Source organism: Scyliorhinus torazame, chromosome 27 (assembly GCF_047496885.1).
Source record: "Scyliorhinus torazame isolate Kashiwa2021f chromosome 27, sScyTor2.1, whole genome shotgun sequence".
NCBI lineage: Eukaryota > Metazoa > Chordata > Chondrichthyes > Carcharhiniformes > Scyliorhinidae > Scyliorhinus > Scyliorhinus torazame.
In genome coordinates, this window is record NC_092733.1 from 33,386,899 (window position 1) to 33,411,896 (window position 24,998).

General features: G+C 52.6%; 1 protein-coding gene across 5 annotated transcripts in view; it reads right to left on the bottom strand.

The window, feature by feature from the left end:
- Positions 1-372: 372 nt before the first annotated feature.
- The window catches only part of LOC140403345 (oncoprotein-induced transcript 3 protein-like), a 162,189-nt gene continuing 137,563 nt past the window's right edge, over positions 373-24,998 (bottom strand). For all 5 annotated transcript variants that reach the window (XM_072491243.1, XM_072491242.1, XM_072491239.1 and 2 more), the window contains 3 exons: positions 14,456-14,722; positions 9,885-9,974; positions 373-1,646 (listed from right to left, as the gene is read on the bottom strand). In XM_072491243.1, coding sequence (XP_072347344.1) covers positions 9,916-9,974; positions 14,456-14,722 — 326 coding nt within the window. In that variant the 3' untranslated portion in view covers positions 373-1,646; positions 9,885-9,915. The remainder of the gene's footprint in view (positions 1,647-9,884; positions 9,975-14,455; positions 14,723-24,998) is intronic.

A 24,998-nucleotide genomic window follows, 5' to 3' on the forward strand; every position in this document is an offset into this window, starting at 1 on the left:
TACTATCTCCCTCAGTACCTTTCACCTGCGGTGTGACCAACTCGCTAAACGTGCTATCCACGACGTCCTCAGCATCACGGATGGTCCAAAGTGAGTCCATCCGCAGCTCCAGAGCCGTCAAGCGGCCTAACAGGAGCTGCAACTGGACACACTTCTTGCACGTGAAGGAGCCAGGGACTGTGGACGTGGTCAGAGTGAAGCAGAGAGAGGAAGGTGAAGCGGGTGGAGGCCAGAGGAACAGAAAGATCCCACTCAGAGAAACAAGCCAAACATCAGTCTCAGCGTCAGAATGAGTTTCAATCTGGACCAGGATGGTTTTCACTCTGAATCAGATCATCTGCACATTTCTCCAAAAGAAACACCTTTCACACATTGTGGTCAAGCAGTTACAGATTTATTGAGCACACACTTCATGCAATAACATTGAAACACCCGCTGAACCGATCAGCCCACATGTGATGGTGAGGAACTCCGACATGTTACACTTCCCAGCTGAATATTCAGTGAAACAAACTCTCCACAATCCAGATCCTCAGGACAGTCGACTGCTTCATTCGAGACCTTTTTGACCCCAGGTTTGTGGCTGTGAAAGTCCATTAATGGGAAGCTCACAGACCTGATTGTGTGACAGAAACAAGAGAAAACCCAGCGAGCTGTAAATGCAGAGCCGGTCAGGCAGTAACTGTGGAGAGAATCCCAGTTACTCTTTCAGGGTCAGGAGCCAAAGCATTGAGCTGAAACATGATCTGGGGTTTCTCCACAGCCGCTGCCTGACTAGCTGAGAGTTCAGTGTCTGCAGGAGTTTCCCTGATATTAGTCCTGACCATGTCTCGCTCACACCAGCGTTTTGCCAGCTTCACGCTGCAGAGTTGTGACCAACAGGACATTTTCACCGGGTCTATTGGTTGACACGAGTGAAGGTGGGAACACATTGCTCTCTGCTCCATCAGGAATATCGCTCCTCCAGATAAGGAGCATCTGATTGGACCCACCACATATCGGAAAAGCTGATTCCCTCCCTTGTTTCATTGAGCTCCTGGGATCAGTTATCAAATATTTCACTTTGCTCAACAGAATGTGTTTCTGTGAAGGAAACAAGAACGCTGGATTTTATTCTGTCCCAACAACACCATTGTCGAGGAACCCTGAGGGAATGGATGATCTCTACCCAGAGATTGTGCTGGGATTCACTGTTGTCTGGACACCCATTCCCGGTGCTGACAAATCTCGGAATTCAGCAACTGGACACAGATCTTTATAAAATCCTCTCCTTAAGCAGAAGGTTAAAAAGGGTCATTTGGGGTCAGTCTCTGTCCCACAGCCCAGTGGTCAGGACTTCCAAATGGAGGTTATACTTCCCTATTCCACAAAGCCAAAACTAAAAGCTCCCACATTCCCTAATATGAAGAAGAATCAATCGCAATGTAAGATTAACACACAGCGAGCGATTAACCCTTTGCTCGCTGCGTCACGCTGTAAGGCAGGGCTATTACTGAGCGAAGCTGTAAACACACAGGTGACCAGGTGCTCACTGGTACGATCCATCACCGTCAATCTTCTGGAGCAGCCACAGCCCAGAGCTAACTTTCTCCCAGACTCAAATGAAGCTTCAGGTCCGGGAATCGTTCCCTGAACGACAGCTGCAGCTACATCACAGACAGGAGACATGGTTAATATTGCAGTGAGGGGGGGGAGACATGGTTAATATTGCAGTGATGGGGGGGGGGGGGAGACATGGTTAATATTGCAGTGAGGGGGGGGGAGACATGGTTAATATTGCAGTGAGGGGGGGGGGGGGAGACATGGTTAATATTGCAGTGAGGGGGGGGAGACATGGTTAATATTGCAGTGAGGGGGGGGGGAGACATGGTTAATATTGCAGTGAGGGGGGGGGGGAGACATGGTTAATATTGCAGTGAGGGGGGGGAGAAATGGTTAATATTGCAGTGAGGGGGGGGGGGGAGAGAAATGGTTAATATTGCAGTGAGGGGGGGAGACATGGTTAATATTGCAGTGAGGGGGGGGGAGACATGGTTAATATTGCAGTGAGGGGGGGGGGAGACATGGTTACTATCGCAGTGAGGGGGGGAGACATGGTTAATATTGCAGTGAGGGGGGGGAGACATGGTTAATATTGCAGTGAGGGGGGGGGAGACATGGTTAATATTGCAGTGAGGGGGGGGGGAGAAATGGTTAATATTGCAGTGAGGGGGGGGGGAGAAATGGTTAATATTGCAGTGAGGGGGGGAGACATGGTTAATATTGCAGTGAGGGGGGGGGAGACATGGTTAATATTGCAGTGGGGGGGGGGGGAGAAATGGTTAATATTGCAGTGAGGGGGGGGGAGAAATGGTTAATATTGCAGTGAGGGGGGGGGAGACATGGTTAATATTGCAGTGAGGTGGGGGAGACATGGTTAATATTGCAGTGAGGGGGGAGACATGGTTAATATTGCAGTGAGGGGGGGGAGACATGGTTAATATTGCAGTGAGGGGGGGGAGACATGGTTAATATTGCAGTGAGGGGGGGGAAATGGTTAATATTGCAGTGAGGGGGGGAGAAATGGTTAATATTGCAGTGAGGGGGGGAGAAATGGTTAATATTGCAGTGAGGGGGGGGAGAAATGGTTAATATTGCAGTGAGGGGGGGGGAGACATGGTTAATATTGCAGTGAGGGGGGAGAAATGGTTAATATTGCAGTGAGGGGGGGGGAGAAATGGTTAATATTGCAGTGAGGGGGGGAGAAATGGTTAATATTGCAGTGAGGGGGGGAAATGGTTAATATTGCAGTGAGGGGGGGAGACATGGTTAATATTGCAGTGAGGGGAGGAGACATGGTTAATATTGCAGTGAGGGGGGGGAGACATGGTTAATATTGCAGAGAGGGGGGGAGACATGGTTAATATTGCAGTGAGGGGGGGGGGACATGGTTAATATTGCAGTGACGGGGGGAGAAACGGTTAATATTGCAGCGAGGGGGGGGGGACATGGTTAATATTGAAGTGAGGGGGGGGAGACATGGTTAATATTGCAGTGAGGGAAGGGAGAAATTGTTAATATTGCAGTGAGGGGGGGGAGACATGGTTAATATTGCTGTGAGGGGGGGAAATGGTTAATATTGCAATGAGGGTGGGAGAGAAATGGTTAATATTGCAGTGAGAGGGGGGAGACATGGTTAATATTGCAGTGAGGGGGGAGACATGGTTAATATTGCAGTGAGGGGGGGGGAGAAATGGTTAATATTGCAGTGAGGGGGGGGAGAAATGGTTAATATTGCAGTGAGAGGGGGGGAGACATGGTTAATATTGCAGTGAGGGGGGGGGAGAAATGGTTAATATTGCAGTGAGGGGGGAGACATGGTTAATATTGCAGTGAGGGGGGGGAGACATGGTTAATATTGCAGTGAGGGGGGGGAGACATGGTTAATATTGCAGTGAGGGGGGAGACATGGTTAATATTGCAGTGAGGGGGGGAGACATGGTTAATATTGCAGTGAGTGGGGAGACATGGTTAATATTGCAGTGAGGGGGGGGAGAAATGGTTAATATTGCAGTGAGGGGGGAGACATGGTTAATATTGCAGTGAGGGGGGAGACATGGTTAATATTGCAGTGAGGGGGGGAGACATGGTTAATATTGCAGTGACGGGGGGGGACATGGTTAATATTGCAGTGAGGGGAGGGGGGGGAGAAATGATTAATATTGCAGTGAGGGGGGGGAGAAATGATGAATATTGCAGTGAGGGGGGGGAGACATGGTTAATATTGCAGTGGGGGGGGGAGACATGGTTAATATTGCAGTGAGGGGGGAGATATGGTTAATATTGCAGTGAGGGGAGGGGACATGGTTAATATTGCAGTGAGGGGAGGGGGGGAGAAAATGATTAATATTGCAGTGAGGGGGGGGAGACATGGTTAATATTGCAGTGGGGGGGGAGACATGGTTAATATTGCAGTGAGGGGGGAGACATGGTTAATATTGCAGTGAGGGGGGGGAGACATGTTTAATATTGCAGTGACAGGGGGGGCATGGTTAATATTGCAGTGAGGGGAGGGGACATGGTTAATATTGCAGTGAGGGGAGGGGGGGAGAAATGATTAATATTGCAGTGAGGGGGGGAGAAATGATTAATATTGCAGTGAGGGGGGGAGACATGGTTAATATTGCAGTGGGGGGGGAGACATGGTTAATATTGCAGTGGGGGGGGAGACATGGTTAATATTGCAGTGAGGGGGGGGCATGGTTAATATTGCAGTGAGGGTGGGGGAGACATGGTTAATATTGCAGTGAGGGGGAGACATGGTTAATATTGCAGTGGGGGGGGAGAAATGGTTAATATTGCAGTGAGGGTGGGGGAGACATGGTTAATATTGCAGTGAGGGGGGGAGACATGGTTAATATTGCAGTGAGGGGGGAGAAATGGTTAATATTGCAGTGAGGGGGGGAGACATGGTTAATATTGCAGTGAGGGGGGGAGACATGGTTAATATTGCAGTGAGGGGGGAGACATGGTTAATATTGCAGTGAGGGGGGGGAAATGGTTAATATTGCAGTGAGGGGGGGAGACATGGTTAATATTGCAGTGAGGGGGGGGAGAAATGGTTAATATTGCAGTGAGGGTGGGGGAGACATGGTTAATATTGCAGTGAGGGGGGGGAGACATGGTTAATATTGCAGTGAGGGGGGAGAAATGGTTAATATTGCAGTGAGGGGGGGAGACATGGTTAATATTGCAGTGGGGGGGGAGAAATGGTTAATATTGCAGTGAGGGGGGGAGACATGGTTAATATTGCAGTGAGGGGGGGAGAAATGGTTAATATTGCAGTGAGGGGGGGAGAAATGGTTAATATTGCAGTGAGGGGGGGAGACATGGTTAATATTGCAGTGAGGGGGGGGGAGAAATGGTTAATATTGTAGTGAGGGGGGAGACATGGTTAATATTGCAGTGAGGGGGGGGAGACATGGTTAATATTGCAGTGAGGGGGGAGACATGGTTAATATTGCAGTGAGGGGGGGGGAGAGACATGGTTAATATTGCAGTGAGGGGGGGAGACATGGTTCATATTGCAGTGAGGGGGGAGAAATGGTTAATATTGCAGTGAGGGGGGAGACATGGTTAATATTGCAGTGAGGGGGGGGCATGGTTAATATTGCAATGAGGGGGGGAGACATGGTTAATATTGCAGTGAGGGGGGGAAATGGTTAATATTGCAGTGAGGGGGGGGGGACATGGTTAATATTGCAGTGAGGGGGGGGAAATGGTTAATATTGCAGTGAGGGGGGGGAGAAATGGTTAATATTGCAGTGAGGGGGGGGAGACATGGTTAATATTGCAGTGAGGGGGGGGAAATGGTTAATATTGCAGTGAGGGGGGGGGGGACATGGTTAATATTGCAGTGAGGGGGGGGAAATGGTTAATATTGCAGTGAGGGGGGGGACATGGTTAATATTGCAGTGAGGGGGGGAAATGGTTAATATTGCAGTGAGGGGGGGAGAAATGGTTAATATTGCAGTGAGGGGGGGGGAGAAATGGTTAATATTGCAGTGAGGGGGGAGACATGGTTAATATTGCAGTGGGGGGGGGGAGACATGGTTAATATTGCAGTGAGGGGGGGAAGACATGGTTAATATTGCAGTGAGGGGGGGAGACATGGTTAATATTGCAGTAAGGGGGGGACATGGTTAATATTGCAGTGAGGGGGGAGACATAGTTAATATTGCAGTGAGGGGGGGGAGAAATGGTTAATATTGCAGTGAGGGGGGGAGACATGGTTAATATTGCAGTGAGGGGGGGAGAAATGGTTAATATTGCAGTGAGGGGGGAGACATGGTTAATATTGCAGTGAGGGGGGGACATGGTTAATATTGCAGTGTGGGGGGGGGACATGGTTAATATTACAGTGAGGGGGGGGGCATGGTTAATATTGCAGTGAGGGGGGGGACATGGTTAATATTGCAGTGAGGGGGGGAGAAATGGTTAATATTGCAGTGAGGGGGGGGAGAAATGGTTAATATTGCAGTGAGGGGGGAGACATGGTTAATATTGCAGTGAGGGGGGAGACATGGTTAATATTGCAGTGAGGGGGGGAGAAATGGTTAATATTGCAGTGAGGGGGGGAGAAATGGTTAATATTGCAGTGAGGGGGGGACATGGTTAATATTGCAGTGAGTGGGGGGGAGAAATGGTTAATATTGCAGTGAGGGGGGGCATGGTTAATATTGCAGTGAGGGGGGGAAAATGGTTAATATTGCAGTGAGGGGGGGACATGGTTAATATTGCAGTGAGGGGGGGAGACATGGTTAATATCGCAGTGAAGGGGGGAGACATGGTTAATATTGCAGTGAGGGGGGGAGAAATGGTTAATATTGCAGCGGGGGGGGAGACATGGTTAATATTGAAGTGAGGGGGGGAGACATGGTTAATATTGCAGTGAGGGGGGGGGAGACATGGTTAATATTGCAGTGAGGGGGGGCATGGCTAATATTGCAGTGAGGGGGGAGACATGGTTAATATTGCAGTGAGGGGGGGGGGAGAAATGGTTAATATTGCAGTGAGGGGGGGAGAAATGGTTAATATTGCAGTGAGGGGGGGGGAGACATGGTTAATATTGCAGTGAGGGTGGGATGGTTAATATTGCAGTGAGCGGGGGGGAGAAATGGTTAATGTTGCAGTGATGGGGCGAGGGGGGTAGAGTTTGGGGACAAAAAGTCACCTTCACTGCCAATCACTGGCTGGAACGGCTCAGGGTGTGAGGAACGCGGGAATTTGCTGCCAATATGTGTAATGGAGAGATAAGAGGGAGAAATGAACTTAGTGAGAGACAGAGTGGAAGAGGGTGTGAGAGGAACAGAGAAAGAGGGAGACAGGATGAGGCAGAGAGAGAGAGAGAGTGGGATAGGAAGAGAGAGAGAGTGGGCTAGAAAGAGAGAGAGAGAGTGGGATAGAAATAGAGAGAGAGTGGGATAGAAATAGAGAGAGAGAGAGTGGGATAGAAATAGAGAGAGAGTGGGATGGAAATAGATAGAGAGAGAGAGTGGGATAGAAAGAGAGAGAGAGTGGGATAGAAAGAAAGAGAGAGAGTGGGATAGAAAGAGAGAGTGGGATAGAAAGAGAGAGTGTGGGATAGAAAGAGAGAGAGAGAGTTGGATAGAAACAGAGAGAGTGGGATAGAAATAGCGAGAGAGTGGGATAGAAAGAGAGAGAGAGTTAGATAGAAATAGAGAGTGGGATAGAAATAGAGAGAGAGAGAGTGGGATAGAAAGAGAGAGAGAGTGGAATAGAAAGAGAGGGAGTGGGATAGAAAGAGAGAGAGAGTGGAGTAGAAAGAGAGAGAGTGGGATAGAAAGAGATAGAGTGTGGGATAGAAAGAGAGGGAGTGGGATAGAAAGAAACAGGAATTGAGTGGGACCTACACGAGGCAGAAAGAGAGAGTGGGACAGAAATGGAGAGAGTGGGGCAGAGGCGAGAGAGAGAGGGATGAGAGAGTGGGACAGGCACGAGACAGAAAGAAAGAGAGAGTGGGGCAGACAGGAGGCAGAGAGAAAGAGAGAGAGAATGGGGCAGAGGCGAGAGAGAGAGAAAAGGGGTTTTATTTTTTCTTGTAGTTCCAAAGAGAAGGGCTCAGAGGCGACACACGTCGAGTTGGTATCACATTGAGGACGGGGTTTATTTACAAAATGCAGCTCAAACAGGGCACAATGATGAACTCCACAAAAGCCCGTGAAACGCTCCGATTATGTCATTGCGGAACACGTGACAATAACACGCGGGCGGCTCGGTGGCTGAGTGGTTAACACGGCTGCCTCACAGCGCCAGGGTCCCGGGTCCAATTCCGACCTCGGGTGACTGAGCGGAGTTTACACTTTCTCCCCGTGTCTGCGTGGGTTTCCTCCGGGTGCTCCGGTTTCCTCCCACTGTCCAAAGGTTTGCCGGTTAGGGGGTGTTATGGGGGTAACGGGGACGGGGACCTCGGCAGGGTGCTCTTTCAGAGGGTCGGCGCAGACTCGATGGGCTGAATGGCCTCCTTCTGCAACATTGGGATTCGATGGATTTCTGAGGTTCTATTACACCAGCCAATGGTGTTACTCTGATACAGAACAGAAAGTAAAAGAGGGGCAGATGGAGACAAAGCGTGAGAGAGAGAGAGAGAGAAACATTGAAGGTTAGAGGGAGCGAGAGTGTGAGAAAGAGCGAGAGATTGAGAGGGAGACAGAGGACAGACAGGTTGAGGCAGCAACAGAGATGGACAGAGGGAGACAGAGAGAGAGCGAGGGAAAGATACAGGGACAGAGGGAGAGAGAGAGAGAGAGGGAGAGGGAAAGACACAGAGGCAGAGAGAGAGAGTGAGGGAAAGATACAGGGATAGGGAGAGAGAGTGAGGGAAAGATACAGGGGCAGAGGGAGAGAGAGAGAGCGAGGGAAAGATACAGGGACAGAGGGAGAGAGAGAGCGAGGGAAAGATACAGAGACAGAGAGAGAGGGAAAGGGAAAGATACAGAGGCAGAGAGAGAGTGAGGGAAAGATACAGAGAGAGAGAGAGCGAGAGAAAGATACAGAGGCAGAGAGAGAGCGAGGGAAAGATACAGAGAGAGAGGGAGGGAAAGATACAGAGGCAGAGAGAGAGAACGAGGGAAAGCTAAAGAGACCAGAGAGAGAGGGATGGGGAAAGATGCAGAGAGAGAGAGGGAACGAGGGAAAGATACAGAGAGAGAGAGAGAGAGCGAGGGAAAGATACAGAGACAGAGAGAGAGAGGGAGAGGGAAAGATGCTGAGACAGAGAGAGAGAGGGCGGGAAAGATACAGAGGCAGAGAGAGAGAATGAGGGAAAGATGCAGTGACAGAGAGAGAGAGCGAGGGAAAGATCAGAGACAGAGAGAGAGCGAGGGAAAGATACAGAGAGAGAGAGAGCGAGGGAAAGATACAAAGAGAGAGCGAGTGAAAGATACAGAGAGAGAGAGAGTGAGGGATAGATACAGAAACAGAGAGTGAGGGAATGATACAGAGAGAGAGGGGGAGGGAAAGATACAGAGACAGAGAGAGCGAGGGAAAGATACAGAGACAGAGAGAGAGAGAGCCAGAGAAAGATACAGAGAGAGAGAACAAGGGAAGGAGACAGAGAAAGAGGGAGAGGGAGAGGGAAAGATACAGAGACAGAGAGAGAGAGCGAGGGAAAGATACAGAGAGAGAGAACGAGGGAAAGAGACAGAGAAAGAGGGAGAGGGAGAGGGAAAGATACAGAGACGGAGAGAGAGCGAGGGAAAGATACAGAGACAGAGAGAGAGCGAGGGAAAGATACAGAGACAGAGAGAGAGCAAGGGAAAGATACAGAGACAGAGAGAGAGGGAGGGAAAGATACAGAGACAGAGAGAGAGAGAGCGAGGGAAAGATACAGAGACAGAGAGAGAGGGAGGGAAAGACACAGAGACAGAGGGAGAGAGCGAGGGAAAGGTACAGAGACAGAGAGAGAGCGAGGAAAGATAGAGACAGAGGGAGAGAGCGAGGGAAAGATACAGAGACAGAGAGCGAGGGAAAGATACAGAGAGAGAGAGAGAGAGAGGGAAAGATACAGAGAGAGGTGATCTCGGGGACAGCAGTGCAATGTGAGTCTGCCCCTTGTGTGAGGAGATCGGCCCAATGGGACTGGACTGTGACAAAGCCCCTGCTTCAGCGACACTGTCGAGGCTCAGACACCAAGACAGGAACAGGAGGAGGCCATTCAGCCCATCGAACCTGTTCCGTGGGACAGGAGGGTTGTCTGGGTGATAGGAGGGTGGCCAGAGGGGGGGTGGAGCTGCTGTATGTGAGGTGACGGCTCCTGATCTCTGAATCCAGACAGTGAGAGGCAGGTGTTGGTGTCAATATTGAATCTCGAAACAGTTTCTCACCTCCAGAATGATTTTCTGCATCGAGTCAGGATCAAAGTCTCCCAGCAATGAGCAATATGATCACCAGTTGAAACTGTTTGCCACCCATTCCTAAAGACAACAATCACAGCTTTAAAAGGTTAAACTCACTGAGCCCAGCTCCCAGGAGGCACTGGGGCCTGGCCATTCTTCCCTCTATTTCATGTTTCCCCCTCAATGTTACCATTGCCTCTTTCCTCTCCCGTACCAGCCTCCCGGAGCAGGCGCCGGGATGTGGCGACTAGGGGCTTTTCACAGTAACTTCATTTGAAGCCTACTTGTCACAATAAGCGATTTTCATTTCATTTTTTCATTTCACTCCATATCTGGTTCACACTCTCTCTATCTCGATATAGTTTCTACTTTCTACTCTCTGTGTCACATCCTCCCAACTCCTGTCCAAACTAATAAAAACATCAGGAATATGAGCGAGATCATCGAGTCCATCAGGACGGCTCTGCCTAATCAGGGCTGGTCATTGTGGATCTAACACCACTTTCCTGTCTTCCCGATAATCCTCGTCAATCCAAAATCTGTACCTCGCCTGTCACTCTTTGTTCCTCCTTCAATTGCTGTTGCTCTCGCCCTCCTCCCTGTCACAGGAGAGAGAGAGATGCAGCAAGATAGAGGGAATGTGTGAGAGAGATACAGCAAGATAGAGAGAATGTGTGAGAGAGAGAGAGATACAGCAAGACAGAGAGAATGTGTGTGCGAGATACAGCAAGATAGAGAGAATGTGTGTGAGAGAGAAAGAGAGAGAAATATAGCAAGATAGAGAGAATGTGTGAGAGAGAGAGAGAGAAATACAGCAAGATAGAGAGAATGTGAGTGAGAGAGAGAAATACAGCAAGATAGAGAGAATGTGTGAGAGAGAGAGAGAGATGCAGCAAGATAGAGAGAATGTGTGAGAGAGAGATACAGCAAGATAGAGAGAATGTGTGAGAGAGAGATACAGCAAGATAGAGAGAATGTGTGTGAGAGAGAGATACAGCAAGATAGAGAGAATGTGAGAGAGAGAGAGACAGCAAGATAGAGAGAATGTGTGAGAGAGATACAGCAAGATAGAGAGAATGTGTGAGAGAGAGAGAGAGATACAGCAAGATAGAGAGGATGTGTGAGAGAGAGAGAGAGAGATACAGCAAGATAGAGAGAATGTGTGTGAGAGATACAGCAAGATAGAGAGAATGTGTGAGAGAGAGAAAGAGAGAGAAATACAGCAAGATAGAGAGAATGTGTGTGAGAGATACAGCAAGATAGAGAGAATGTGTGTGAGAGAGAGAGAGAGAGAAATACAGCAAGATAGAGAGAATGTGAGTGAGAGAGAGAAATACAGCAAGATAGAGAGAATGTGTGAGAGAGAGAGAGAGATGCATCAAGATAGAGAGAATGTGTGAGAGAGAGAGAGATACAGCAAGATAGAGAGAATGTGTGAGAGAGAGAGATTCAGCAAGATAGAGAGAATGTGTGAGAGAGAGAGATACAGCAAGATAGAGAGAATGTGTGAGAGAGAGAGATACAGCAAGATAGAGAGAATGTGTGAGAGAGAGCGACAGCAAGATAGAGAGAATGCGTGAGAGAGGGATACAGCAAGATAGAGAGAATGTGTGTGAGAGAGAGAGATACAGCAAGATAGAGAGAATGTGTGTGAGAGAAATACAGCAAGATAGAGAGAATGTGTGAGAGAGAGATACAGCAAGATAGAGAGAATGTGCGAGAGAGAGAGATACAGCAAGATAGAGAGAATGTGTGAGAGAGAGAGATACAGCAAGATAGAGAGAATGTGTGAGAGAGAGCGACAGCAAGATAGAGAGAATGCGTGAGAGAGGGATACAGCAAGATAGAGAGAATGTGTGTGAGAGAGAGAGATATACAGCAAGATGGAGAGAATGTGTGTGAGAGAGAGATACAGCAAGATAGAGAGAATGTGTGTGAGAGAGAGATACAGCAAGATAGAGAGAATGTGTGAGAGAGAGATACAGCAAGGTGGAGAGAATGTGTGAGAGAGAGAGAGATACAGCAAGATAGAGAGAATGTGTGAAAGAGAGAAATACAGCAAGATAGTGAGAATGTGTGAGAGAGAGAGAGACAGCAAGATAGAGAGAATGTGTGAGAGAGAGAGATACAGCAAGATAGAGAGAATATGTGAGAGAGAGAGAGATACAGCAAGATAGAGAGAATGTGTGTGAGAGAGAGAGAGATACAGCAAGATAGAGAGAATGTGTGAGAGAGAGAGATACAGCAAGATAGAGAGAATGTGTGAGAGAGAGAGAGAGATACAGCAAGATAGAGAGAATGTGTGTGTGAGAGAGAAATACAGCAAGATAGAGAGAATGTGTGAGAGAGAGGGATACAGCAAGATAGAGAGAATGTGTGAGAGAGAGATACAGCAAGATAGAGAGAATGTGTGAGAGAGAGAGAGAGATGCAGCAAGATAGAGAGAATGTGTGAGAGAGATACAGCAAGATAGAGAGAATGTGTGAGAGAGAGAGAGACAGCAAGATAGAGAGAATGTGTGAGAGAGAGAGAGAGATGCTGCAAGATAGAGAGAATGTGTGAGAGAGAGAGATACAGCAAGATAGAGAGAATGTGAGAGAGAGAGAAATACAGCAAGATAGAGAGAATGTGTGTGAGAGAGAGATACAGCAAGATAGAGAGAATGTGTGAGAGAGAGACACAGCAAGATAGAGAGAATGTGCGAGAGACATACAGCAAGATAGAGAGAATGTGTGTGTGAGAGTGAGAGATATTCCATCCCACTCCCCCTCCCTCACTCACTCCATCCCACTCCCCTCCCTCACTCACTCCATCCCATTCCCTCACTCACTCCACCACACTCCCCTCACTCACTCCATCCCACTCCCCTCACTCACTCCATCCCACTCCCCTCACTCACTCACTCCATCCCACTCCCCTCACTCACTCCATCCCACTCCCCTCACTCACTCACTCCATCCCACTCCCCTCACTCACTCACTCCTTCCCACTCCCCTCACTCACTCCATCCCATTCCCTCACTCACTCCATCCCATTCCCTCACTCACTCCACCACACTCCCCTCACTCACTCCATCCCACTCCCCTCACTCACTCCATCCCACTCCCCTCACTCACTCACTCCTTCCCACTCCCCTCACTCACTCCATCCCATTCCCTCACTCACTCCATCCCACTCCCCTCACTCACTCACTCCATCCCAGTCCCCCTCCTTCACTCACTCCATCCCACTCCCTCACTCACTCACTCCATCCCACTCCCCTCACTCACTCCATCCCACTCCCCTCCCTCACTCACTCCATCCCATTTCCTCACTCACTCCATCCCACTCCCCTCACTCACTCCATCCCACTCCCCTCACTCACTCACTCCTTCCCACTCCCCTCACTCACTCCATCCCATTCCCTCACTCACTCCATCCCACTCCCCTCACTCACTCACTCCATCCCAGTCCCCCTCCTTCACTCACTCCATCCCATTCCCTCACTCACTCCATCCCATTCCCTCACTCACTCCACCACACTCCCCTCACTCACTCCACCACACTCCCCTCACTCACTCCACCACACTCCCCTCACTCACTCCATCCCACTCCCCTCCCTCACTCACTCCATCCCATTCCCTCACTCACTCCACCACACTCCCCTCACTCACTCCTTCCCACTCCCCTCACTCACTCCATCCCACTCCCCTCACTCACTCCATCCCACTCCCCTCACTCACTCACTCCATCCCACTCCCCTCACTCACTCCATCCCACTCCCCCTCCTTCACTCACTCCATCCCATTCCCTCACTCACTCACTCCATCCCACTCCCCTCACTCACTCACTCCATCCCAGTCCGCCTCCTTCACTCACTCCATCCCACTCCCCTCCCTCACTCACTCCATCCCATTTCCTCACTCACTCCACCACACTCCCCTCACTCACTCCATCCCACTCCCCTCACTCACTCACTCCATCCCACTCCCCTCACTCACTCACTCCATCCCACTCCCCTCACTCACTCCATCCCACTCCCTCACTCACTCCATCCCACTCCCCTCCCTCACTCACTCCATCCTATTCCCTCACTCACTCCATCCCATTCCCTCACTCACTCCACCACACTCCCCTCACTCACTCCACCCCACTCCCCTCACTCACTCCATCCCACTCCCCTCCCTCACTCACTCCATCCCACTGCCCTCCCTCACTCATTCCATCCCAGTCCCCCTCCTTCACTCACTCCATCCCATTCCCTCACTCACTCACTCCATCCCACTCCCCTCACTCACTCCATCCCACTCCCCTCACTCACTCACTCCAGCCCAGTCCCCCTCCTTCACTCATTCCATCCCACTCCCCTCACTCCATCCCACTCCCCTCACTCACTCACTCCATCCCACTCCCCTCACTCACTCACTCCATCCCACTCCCCTCCCTCACTCACTCCATCCCATTCCCTCACTCACTCCCTGCAGAGTAATAAAAGCCACTCTCTCAGTTGGAGATTTGATGATTGCTCCGGGAGTTTTCCGGGTGAAGTTTGAGTTTAAAACCCCTCCGGATGCTGATACCTGGCGCTGGTGATGTTGGATTTGGGACAATCATTGAAGATGCAATTTGAGGCAGAGTGGTCTCTGGCATGGGTGACACAGTGCTCTCTGGCGTGGTTGGCACAGTGCTCTCTGGCATGGGTGGCACAGTGGTCTCTGGCATGGGTGGCACAGTGGTCTCTGGCGTGGTTGGCACAGTGGTCTCTGGCGTGGTTGGCACAGTGCTCTCTGGTGTGGTTGGCACAGTGGTCTCTGGCATGGGTGGCAGAGTTGGTATGACAGCTTTAACTGGAAATAAGAGACACAAAGGTGGGAGAATGAGTGAGGACAAAATCCCAACATCAAAGCAAAATAAAGAAAGTGCCGGGAATCTGAAGTCATTGCAGAAGCTTCTGGAAAGACTCAGTACATCTGGGAGCATCTGTGGAGTGAGGAACAGAGAGCCTTGCAGATTGAGGAACTGTTGTCATCCGAGGGCCAGAAGCCGACAAGGTTAGCTCTGTTCCTGTCCACAGACACTGCCAGACATGCTGAGTATTTTATATTCTTCTCCACAAACACCAAACTCCACTTCAAACCCGAACTAGAATTCAGCAAATGAGAGAGAGGAGGTAAAACAGCCTCCGCTATCATTTAAATGTGACCCCTACCCAGGTCCCCACACGTGACAGTCCACATCCTCCTGACCCCTCAGTAAGCCCCCCAACATGGTATTCCCCAAACCCGACCCCCAGGGCCTCTTTTGTGATCCATGCACTGGGACCCCCAGATCCCTCTGTACCTCAGAGCTCTGCAATCTCGCACCGTTTCCAAAATCAGCTTCCCTTTTATTCTTCCTGCCAAACTGGACACTTTCCCACTTTCCCAAGTTATATCCATTTTCCCCACATTTACCCTCTCGATGTCCCTTTACACCCTCCTTACGTTCTCTTCACAATTTACTGTCCTTCCTATCATTGTGTCGTCAGCAAAGTTAGTGAGCAGACATTCAGCCCCTTCATCCGAGTCCCTCTCTCCATGTTTCTGAAATATCCTCAGTGACTCAGCTTCCACAGGCCTCTGGGATCGAGAATTCCAAACAGTCACAACCCTGGGGTTTTATCATTTTTAAAACCTCTCTCCCCCTCGGCCCTAATTGGCTTCTCCTTATTTGGGGTTTTTGCCCCGTGGTTCAGAATTTGCCGACCAGGGGAACGAGCTCCGCCGCATCGACCCTGTCTCTCCATTTCAGTCTGGTTTAGATTGCAGTGAGAGCTCAGTCAAATTCCCACCTGGATGAAAAGGTTTTCCCTCAAATCCCCTCTAAATCTCCGGCCCCTTACCTTAAATCGCTGCCCCCTGGTTACCCCTCAACTAAGGGGAAAAGTACCTCCCTATCCACCCTGTCCCTGTCCCTCATAATTCTGTCCAAATCGCTCAGCTCCCTCCTCAGCCCTCTCTGCTCCAGAGGAAACATTCCCAGCCGCTCCAGTCTCTCTCGATAGCTGAAACATTGCAGCCTGGGCAACATCCTGGTCAGTCTCCCCTGCACCCTCTCTAATGCACTCACTGCTATAGTGTGGTGACCAGAACTGTACACAATCCTCTAGCTGTGACCTAACCAGCGTTTTATACAGTCCCAGCATAACCTCCCCGCTCTTGTATTCAGTGCCTGGGTTAATAACGGCAGGTATCCCATAGACCTTGTAAACCACCTTGTACCATCCTGCTGCCTTCAGGGACTTATAGACCTGCACACCCAGATCCCTCTGTACTTCCTGAGGTCTTCCCATTCATTGTATGTTCCCTTCCCAGCTTAGTCCTCCCAATAGGCATCACCTCGCACTTTTCAGGGTTAAATTCCATTTGCCGCTGTTCTGCCCATCTAACCAGACTGTCCCCTGGCCTAGCAGGATGGGCGTATGAGGAGGATTGAGTCGGTTAGGATTGTCTTCGCTGGAGTGCAGAAGAATGAGGGGAGACCTCATAGAAACCGATAAAATTCAACCAGGACTGGACAGGGTAGATGCAGGAAGGATGTTCCCGATGGTGGGGGTGAACCAGGGGTCACAGTCTGAGGATACAAAGAACAACATAGCACAGGAACAGGCCCTTCAGCCCTCCAAGCCGATACTGGTCATGATACCATCCTTGGCCAAAACCCTCAGCACATCCTGGTCCTGCGGCATCGACCATTTTGGACAGAGATGAGGAGAAATACCTTCGCCCGGAGAGTGGTCGGCCTGTGGAATCCGTTACCACAGGAAGTAGTTGAGGCCAAAACATTGATGTTTTCAAGAAGCAGCTCGATATCGCTCTGATGCCGAAGGGGATCAAAGGACATGGGGGGGAAGCGGGATTAGGCTATTGAGTTGGGTGATCAGCCACCATCATAATGACGGGCAGAGCAGCTCGAGGGGCCGAATGGCCTCCTCCTGCTCCTATTTTCCAGGTTTCTTTGACCAGCTCATCTATATGGTCTTGTAATCTAAGGCTTTCTTAGAACATAGAACATAGAACAATACAGCGCAGTACAGGCCCTTCGGCCCACGATGTTGCACCGAAACAAAAGCCATCTAACCTACACTATGCCATTATCATCCATATGTTTATCCAATAAACTTTTAAATGTCCTCAATGTTGGCGAGTTCACTACTGTAGCAGGTAGGGCATTCCACGGCCTCACTACTCTTTGCGTAAAGAACCTACCTCTGACCTCTGTCCTATATCTATTACCCCTCAGTTTAAAGTTATGTCCCCTCGTGCCAGCCATTTCCATCCGCGGGAGAAGGCTCTCACTGTCCACCCTATCCAACCCCCTGATCATTTTGTATGCCTCTATTAAGTCTCCTCTTAACCTTCTTCTCTCCAACGAAAACAACCTCAAGTCCATCAGCCTTTCCTCATAAGATTTTCCCTCCATACCAGGAAACATCCTGGTAAATCTCCTCTGCACCCGCTCCAAAGCCTCCACGTCCTTCCTATAATGCGGTGACCAGAACTGCACGCAATACTCCAAATGCGGCCGTACCAGAGTTCTGTACAGCTGCAACATGACCTCCCGACTCCGGAACTCAATCCCTCTACCAATAAAGGCCAACACTCCATAGGCCTTCTTCACAACCCTATCAACCTGGGTGGCAACTTTCAGGGATCTATGTACATGGACACCTAGATCCCTCTGCTCATCCACACTTTCAAGAACTTTACCATTAACCAAATATTCCGCATTCCTGTTATTCCTTCCAAAGTGAATCACCTCACACTTCTCTACATTAAACTCCATTTGCCACCTCTCAGCTCAGCTCTGCAGCTTATCTATATCCCTCTGTAACCTGCTACATCCTTCCACACTATCGACAACACCACCGACTTTAGTATCGTCTGCAAATTTACTCACCCACCCTTCTGCGCCTTCCTCTAGGTCATTGATAAAAATGACAAACAGCAACGGCCCCAGAACAGATCCTTGTGGTACTCCACTTGTGACTGTACTCCATTCTGAACATTTCCCATCAACCACCACCCTCTGTCTTCTTTCAGCTAGCCAATTTCTGATCCACTTCTCTAAATCACCCTCAATCCCCAGCCTCCGTATTTTCTGCAATAGCCTACCGTGGGGAACCTTATCAAACGCTTTGCTGAAATCCATATACACCACATCAACTGCTCTACCCTCATCTACCTGTTCAGTCACCTTCTCAAAGAACTCAATCAGGTTTGTGAGGCATGACCTACCCTTCACAAAGCCATGCTGACTATCCCTGATCATATTATTCCTATCTAGATGATTATAAATCTTGTCTCTTATAATCCCCTCCAAGTCTTTACCCACTACAGACGTGAGGCTCACCTGTCTATAGTTGCCGGGGTTGTCTCTACTCCCCTTTTTGAATAAAGGGACCACATTTGCTGTCCTCCAGTCCTCTGGCACTATTCCTGTAGCCAATGATGACATAAAAATCAAAGCCAAAGATCCAGCAATCTCTTCCCTGGCCTCCCAGAGAATCCTCGGATAAATCCCATCAGGCCCCGGGGACTTATCTATTTTCAGCCTGTCCAGAATTGCCAACACCTCTTCCCTACGTACCTCAATGCCATCTATTCTAATAGCCTGGGTCTTAGCATTCTCCTCCACAACATTATCTTTTTCCTGAATGAATACTGACGAAAAATATTCATTTAGTATCTCGCCTATCTCTTCAGACTCCACACACAATTTCCCATCCCTGTCCTTGACTGGTCCTACTCTTACCCTAGTCATTCGCTTATTCCTGACATACCTATAGATACCTTCTCTCATTCTTCAAAACTGTCACGAATTCATGTCCAGTTTCCTCAATCTCTCTTCATAAGGGACAGTCCCGACATCCCGGGAACAAGTCTGGTGAACCTTCGGTAAACTCCAGCTCTGGGAATAAAATCCTTCCTCAGGTAAGGGAACCAAAACTACACACACTGCTCCAGGTGTGGTCAAACCAGAGTTCCAGAAATTTGGAGCAAGACTTTGCGACTCCTGCACTCAAATTCTCTGGTCATAATGTCTAACATTCCTTTACCTTCCTAATTGCTCCCTGTAAATGCACGCTAGCTCTCAGTGCCTTATTGACGAGGACTCCCAGGTCCCTTTGTCCAGCTACACTTTCTAATCTCTCACCATTTGAGAAATAACCCACACACCTGTTCCTCCCACAAAATGGTCGCCTCACATTTTCTACGATATATTCCATCTCCCATGTTCTTGCCAACTCACCAAATCTGCCCAAATCCCCTTGAAACAGTTTTGCATCTTCCTCACAACTCACATTCCCACTCACGTTGTGCCTTCCACAATCTTGGAAAGGTGACATTGATCTATATTGTGAACAGCTGGGGCCCTGAGTACTGATCCTTGTGGGCCCCACTCGTCAGAGGCTGTCACTGTCAGAATGGGCCCTTTATTCCCGCTCTCTGTTTTCTGCCTGTTAACCAGTCCTGAGCCTGTGTCAGTATCTTGTCTCCTATCCCATTGCTATAGTTTGTGACCAACCTCCTGTTGGTGAGTTCATCAAAAGCTTTATGAAAATACAGGGGACGGGATTCTCCGAGCCCCCGCCGAGTCGGAGAATTGCCGGGGACAGGAGTGAATCCCGCCCCCGGCTGCTGCCGAATTCTCCGGCCCCCTAAAAATCCCGGGGAGGAGAGGGCGAGTGCCGGGGAGGAGAGGGCGAGTGCCGGGGAGGAGGGGGCGAGTGCAGGGGTGTAGAGGGCGAGTGCCGGGTGGGAGAGGGCGAGTGCCGGGGAGGAGGGGCGAGTGCCGGGGAGGAGAGGGCGAGTGCCGGGAGGGGAGAGGGTGAGTGCCGGGGAGGAGAGGGCGAGTGCCGGGGAGGGGAGGGCGAGTGTCGGGGCGGAGAGGGCGAGTGCCGGGGCGGAGAGGGCGAGTTCCGGGAGGAAAGAGGTCGAGTGCCGGGGAGGAGAGGGCGAGTGCCGGGGCGGAGAGGGCGAGTGCCGGGGCGGAGAGGGCGAGTGCCGGGAGGAAAGAGGGCGAGTGCCGGGGAGGAGAGGGCGAGTGCCGGGGAGGAGAGGGCGAGTGCCGGGGAGGAGAGGGCGAGTGCCAGGGAGGAGATGGCGAGTGTCGGGGCGGAGAGGGCGAGTGCCGGGGAGGAGAGGGCGAGTGCCGGGGAGGAGAGGGCGAGTGCCGGGAGGAAAGAGGGCGAGTGCCGGGGAGGAGAGGGCGAGTGCCGGGGAGGAGAGGGCGAGTGCCAGGGAGGAGATGGCGAGTGTCGGGGCGGAGAGGGCGAGTGCCGGGGAGGAGAGGGCGAGTGTCGGGGCGGAGAGGGCGAGTGCCGGGAGGAAAGAGGGCGAGTGCCGGGGAGGAGAGGGCGAGTGCCGGGGAGGAGGGGGCGAGTGCCGGGGAGGAGGGGGCGAGTGCCGGGGAGGAGAGGGCGAGTGCCGGGGAGGAGAGAGCGAGTGCCGGGGAGGAGAGGGCGAGTGCAGGGGAGGAGAGGGCGAGTGCCGGGGGAGGAGAGGGAGAGTGCCGGGGAGGAGAGGGCGAATGCCGGGGAGGGGGGGGGGGGGGAGAGCCGGGGTGGGGGGGAGCGAGTGCCGGGGTGGGTGTGTGCTGGGTGTGTCCGTCCTGGGTGGTTGTGTCCTGGGTGGGTGTGTCCTGGGTTAGTGTGTGCTGAGTGGGTGTGTGCTGGGTGGGTGTGTGCAGGGTGTGTGTGTGCTGGGTGGGTGTGTGCTGGGTGTGTGTGTGCTGGGTGTGTGTGTGCTGGGTGTGTGTGTGCTGGGTGGGTGTGAGCTGGGTGTGTGTGTGCTGGGTGGGTGTGTGCTGGGTGGGTGTGTGCTGGGTGTGTGTGTGCTGCGTAGGTGTGTGCTGGGTGGGTGTGTGCTGGGTATGTGTGTGCTGGGTGTGTGTGTGCTGGGTGGGTGTGTGCTGGGTAGGTGTGACATGGGTGTGTGTGTGCTGGGTAGGTGTGTGCTGAGTGTGTGTGTGCTAGGTGGGTGTGTGCTGTGTAGGTGTGAGCTGGGTGTGTGTGTGATGGGTGTGTGTGCTGGGTAGGTGTGTGCTGGGTAGGTGTGACCTGGGTGTGTGTGTGCTGTGTAGGTTTGAGCTGGTGTCTGTGTGATGGGTACGTGTGTGCTGTGTAGGTGTGTGCTGTGTGGATGTGTGCTGGTTAGGTGTGTGCTGGGTAGGTGTGTCCTGGGTGGGTGTGTGCTGGGTGTGTGTGTGCTGGGTAGGTGTGTGCTGGGTGTGTGTGTGCAGGGTGGATGTGTGCTGTGTAGGTGTGAGCTGGGTGTGTGTGTGCTGGGTGTGTGTGTGCTGGGTGTGTCCGTCCTGGGTAGGTGTGTGCTGTGTAGGTGTGAGCTGGGTGTGTGTGTGATGGGTGTGTGAATGCTGGGTATGTGTGTCCTGGGTGGGTTTGTGCTGGGTAGGTGTGTGCTGGGTGTGTGTGTGCTGGGCGGGTGTGTGCTGGGTGTGTGTGTACTGGGTGTGTGTGTGCTGGGTGTGTGTGTGCTGGGTGTGTGTGTGCTGGGTGTGTCCGTCCTGTGGGTGTCCGTCCTGGGTAGGTGTGTGCTGTGTAGGTGTGAGCTGGGTGTGTGTGTGATGGGTGTGTGTATGCTGGGTATGTGTGTCCTGGGTGGGTTTGTGCTGGGTAGGTGTGTGCTGGGTGTGTGTGTGCTGGGTGTGTGTGTGCTGGGTGTGTGTGTGATGGGTGTGTGTGTGCAGGGTGTGTGTGTGCTGGGTGTGTGTGTGATGGGTGGGTGTGTTGTGGGTGTGTCAGTCCAAGGAGGGTGTGTCCTGGGTGGGTGTGTGCTGGGTGGGTATGTGCTGGGTGTGTGTGTGCTGGGTGTGTGTGTGCTGGGTGGGTGTGCGCTGGGTGTGTGTGCGCTGGGTGGGTGTGTGCTGGGTAGATGTGTGCTGGGTGTGTGTGTGCTGGGTGTGTGTGTGCTGGGTGTGTGTGTGCTGGGTGGGTGTGTGCTGGGTGTGTGTGTGCTGGGTGTGTGTGTGCTGGGTGTGTGTGTGATGGGTGGGTGTGTTGTGGGTGTGTCAGTCCAAGGAGGGTGTGTCCTGGGTGGGTGTGTGCTGGGTGGGTATGTGCTGGGTGTGTGTGTGCTGGGTGTGTGTGTGCTGGGTGTGTGTGTGCTGGGTGTGTGTGCGCTGGGTGGGTGTGTGCTGGGTGTGTGTGTGCTGGGTGTGTGTGTGCTGGGTGTGTGTGTGCTGGGTGTGTGTGTGCTGGGTGTGTGTGTGCTGGGTGGGTGTGTGCTGGGTAGGTGTGTGCTGGGTGTGTGTGTGCTGGGTGTGTGTGTGCTGGGTGTGTGTGTGTGCTGGGTGGGTGGGTACTGGGTGGGTGTGTGCTGGGTGTGTGTGTGCTGGGTGGGTGTGTGCTGGGTGGGTGTGTGCTGGGTGTGTGTGTGCTGGGTGTGTGTGTGCTGGGTAGGAGTGTGCTGGGTAGGTGTGTGCTGGGTGGTTGTGTGCTGGGTGGGTGTGTCCTGGATAGGTGTGTGCTGGGTGGGTGGGTGCTGGGTGGGTGGGTGCTGGGTGGGTGTGTCCTGGGTAGGTGTGTCCTGGGTAGGTGTGTCCTGGGTGGGTGTGTGCTGGGTGTGTGTGTGCTGGGTGTGTGTGTGCTGGGTAGGAGTGTGCTGGGTAGGTGTGTGCTGGGTGGTTGTGTGCTGGGTGGGTGTGTCCTGGATAGGTGTGTGCTGGGTGGGTGGGTGCTGGGTGGGTGGGTGCTGGGTGGGTGTGTCCTGGGTGGGTGTGTGCTGGGTAGGTGTGTGCTGAGTGGGTGTGCGCTGGGTGTGTGTGTGCTGGGTGGGTGTGTGCTGGGTAGGTGTGTGCTGGGTGTGTGTGTGCTGGGTGGGTGTGTGCTGGGTGTGAGTGTGCTGGGTGTGTGTTTGCTGGGTGGGTTTGTGCTGGGTGGGTGTGTCCTGGGTGGGTGTGTCCTGGGTAGGTGTGTCCTGGGTAGGTGTGTGCTGGGTGGGTGGGTGCTGGGTGTGTGTGTGCTGGGTGGGTGTGTGCTGGGTGTGTGTGTGCTGGGTGTGTGTGTGCTGGGTAAGTGTGTGCTGGATGTGTGTGTGCTGGGTGGGTGTGTGCTGGGTGTGTGCTGGGTGGGTGGGTGCTGGGGGTGTGTGTCCTGGGTAGGTGTGTCCTGGGTGTGTGTGTGCTGTGTAGGTGTGTGCTGGGTGTGTCCGTCCTGGGTGTGTGTGTCCTGGGTGTGTGTGTCCTGTGTAGGTGTGTGCTGGGTAGGTGTGTGCTGGGTAGGTGTGACCTGGGTGTGTGTGTGCTGGGTGTGTCCGTCCTGGGTGGGTGTGTCCTGGGTGTGTGTGTCCTGGGTAGTTGTATGCTGGGTAGGTATGTGCTGGGTAGGTGTGTGCTGGGTAGGTGTGTGCTGTGTAGGTGTGTGCTGGGTGTGTCCATCCTGGGTGTGTGTGTCCTGGGTGGGTGTGTCCTGGGTAGGTGTGTGCTGGGTAGGTGTGTGCTGGGTAGGTGTGACCTGGGTGTGTGTGTGCTGGGTGTGTCCGTCCTGGGTGGGTGTGTCCTGGGTAGGTGTGTGCTGGGTATGTCCGTCCTGGGTGGGTGTGTCCTGGGTGGGTGTGTGCTGGGTAGGTGTGTGCTGGGTGTGTCCGTCCTGGGTGTGTGTGTGCTGGGAAGGTGTGTGCTGGGTCTGTGTGTGCTGGGTAGGTGTGTGCTGGGTGTGTCCGTCCTGGGTGGGTGTGTCCTGGGTGGGTGTGTGCTGGGTAGGTGTGTGCTGGGTATGTCCGTCCTGGGTGGGCGTGTCCTGGGTGTGTGTGTGCTGGGTAGGTGTGTGCTCGGTAGGTGTGTGCTGGGTGGGTGTGTGCTGGGTGTGTGTGTGCTGGGTGTGTGTGTGCTGGTTGGGTGTGTCCTGGGTGGGTGTGTCCTGGGTGTGCCCGTCCTGGGTAGGTGTGTCCTGGGTGGGTGTGTGCTGGGTAGGTGTGTGCTGGGTAGGTGTGTGCTGGGTGTGTGGGTGCTGGTGGGTGTGTGCTGGGTAGGTGTTTGCTGGGTGTGTGTGTGCTGGGTGTGTGGGTGCTGGGTAGGTGTGTGTTGGGTGTGTGTGTCGGTTTGTGCTGGGTAGGTGTGTGCTGGGTGGGTGTGTCCTAGGTAGGTGTGTGCTGGGTGCGTGTGTGCTGGGTGGGTGTGTGCTGGGTGGGTTGGTGCTGTGTGGGTGTGTGCTGGGTAGGTGTGTGCTGGGTGTGTGTGTGGGTTTGTGCTGGGTAGGTGTGTGCTGTGTAGGTGTGTGTTGGGTGTGTGTGTCGGTTTGTGCTGGGTAGGTGTGTGCTGGGTGGGTGTGTCCTAGGTAGGTGTGTGCTGGGTGCGTGTGTGCTGGGTGGGTGTGTGCTGGGTGTGTGGGTGCTGGGTGGATGTGTGCTGGGTAGGTGTGTGCTGTGTGGGTTTGTGCTGGGTAGGTGTGTGCTGGGTAGGTGTGTGCTGGGTGTGTGTGTGCTGGGTGTGTGTGTGCTGGGTAGGTGTGTGCTGGGTGGGTGTGTGCTGGTGGGTGTGTGCTGCGTGGGTGTGTCCTGGGCGTGTGTGTGCTGCGTGGGTGTGTGCTCGGTGTGTGTGTGCTGGGTGTGTCCGACCTGGGTGGGTGTGTCATGGGTAGGTGTGTGCTGTGTGGGTGTGTGCTGGGTAGGTGTGTGCTGGGTAGGTGTGTCCTGGGTAGGTGTGTGCTGGGTAGGTGTGTGCTGGGTGTGTCTGTGCTGGGTAGGTGTGTGCTGGCTGGGTGTGTGCTGGGTGTGTGTGTGCTGGGTGGGTGTGTGCAGGGTAGGTGTATCCTGTGTAGGTGTGTCCTGGGTGTGTGTGTGCTGGGTGTGTGTGTGCTGGGCAGGTGTGTGCTGGGTGGGTGTGTGCTGGGTGGGTGTGTGCTGGGTGGGTGTGTGCAGGGTAGGTGTGTCCTGTGTAGGTGTGTCCTGGGCGTGTGTGTGCTGCGTGGGTGTGTGCTCGGTGTGTGTGTGCTGGGTGTGTCCAACCTGGGTGGGTGTACCCTGGGTGGGTGTGTGCTGGGTGGGTGTGTGCTGGGTATGTGTGTCCTGCGTGGGTGTGTGTGTGCTGGGTGTGTTTGTCCTTGGTGGGTGGGTGCTAGGTGGG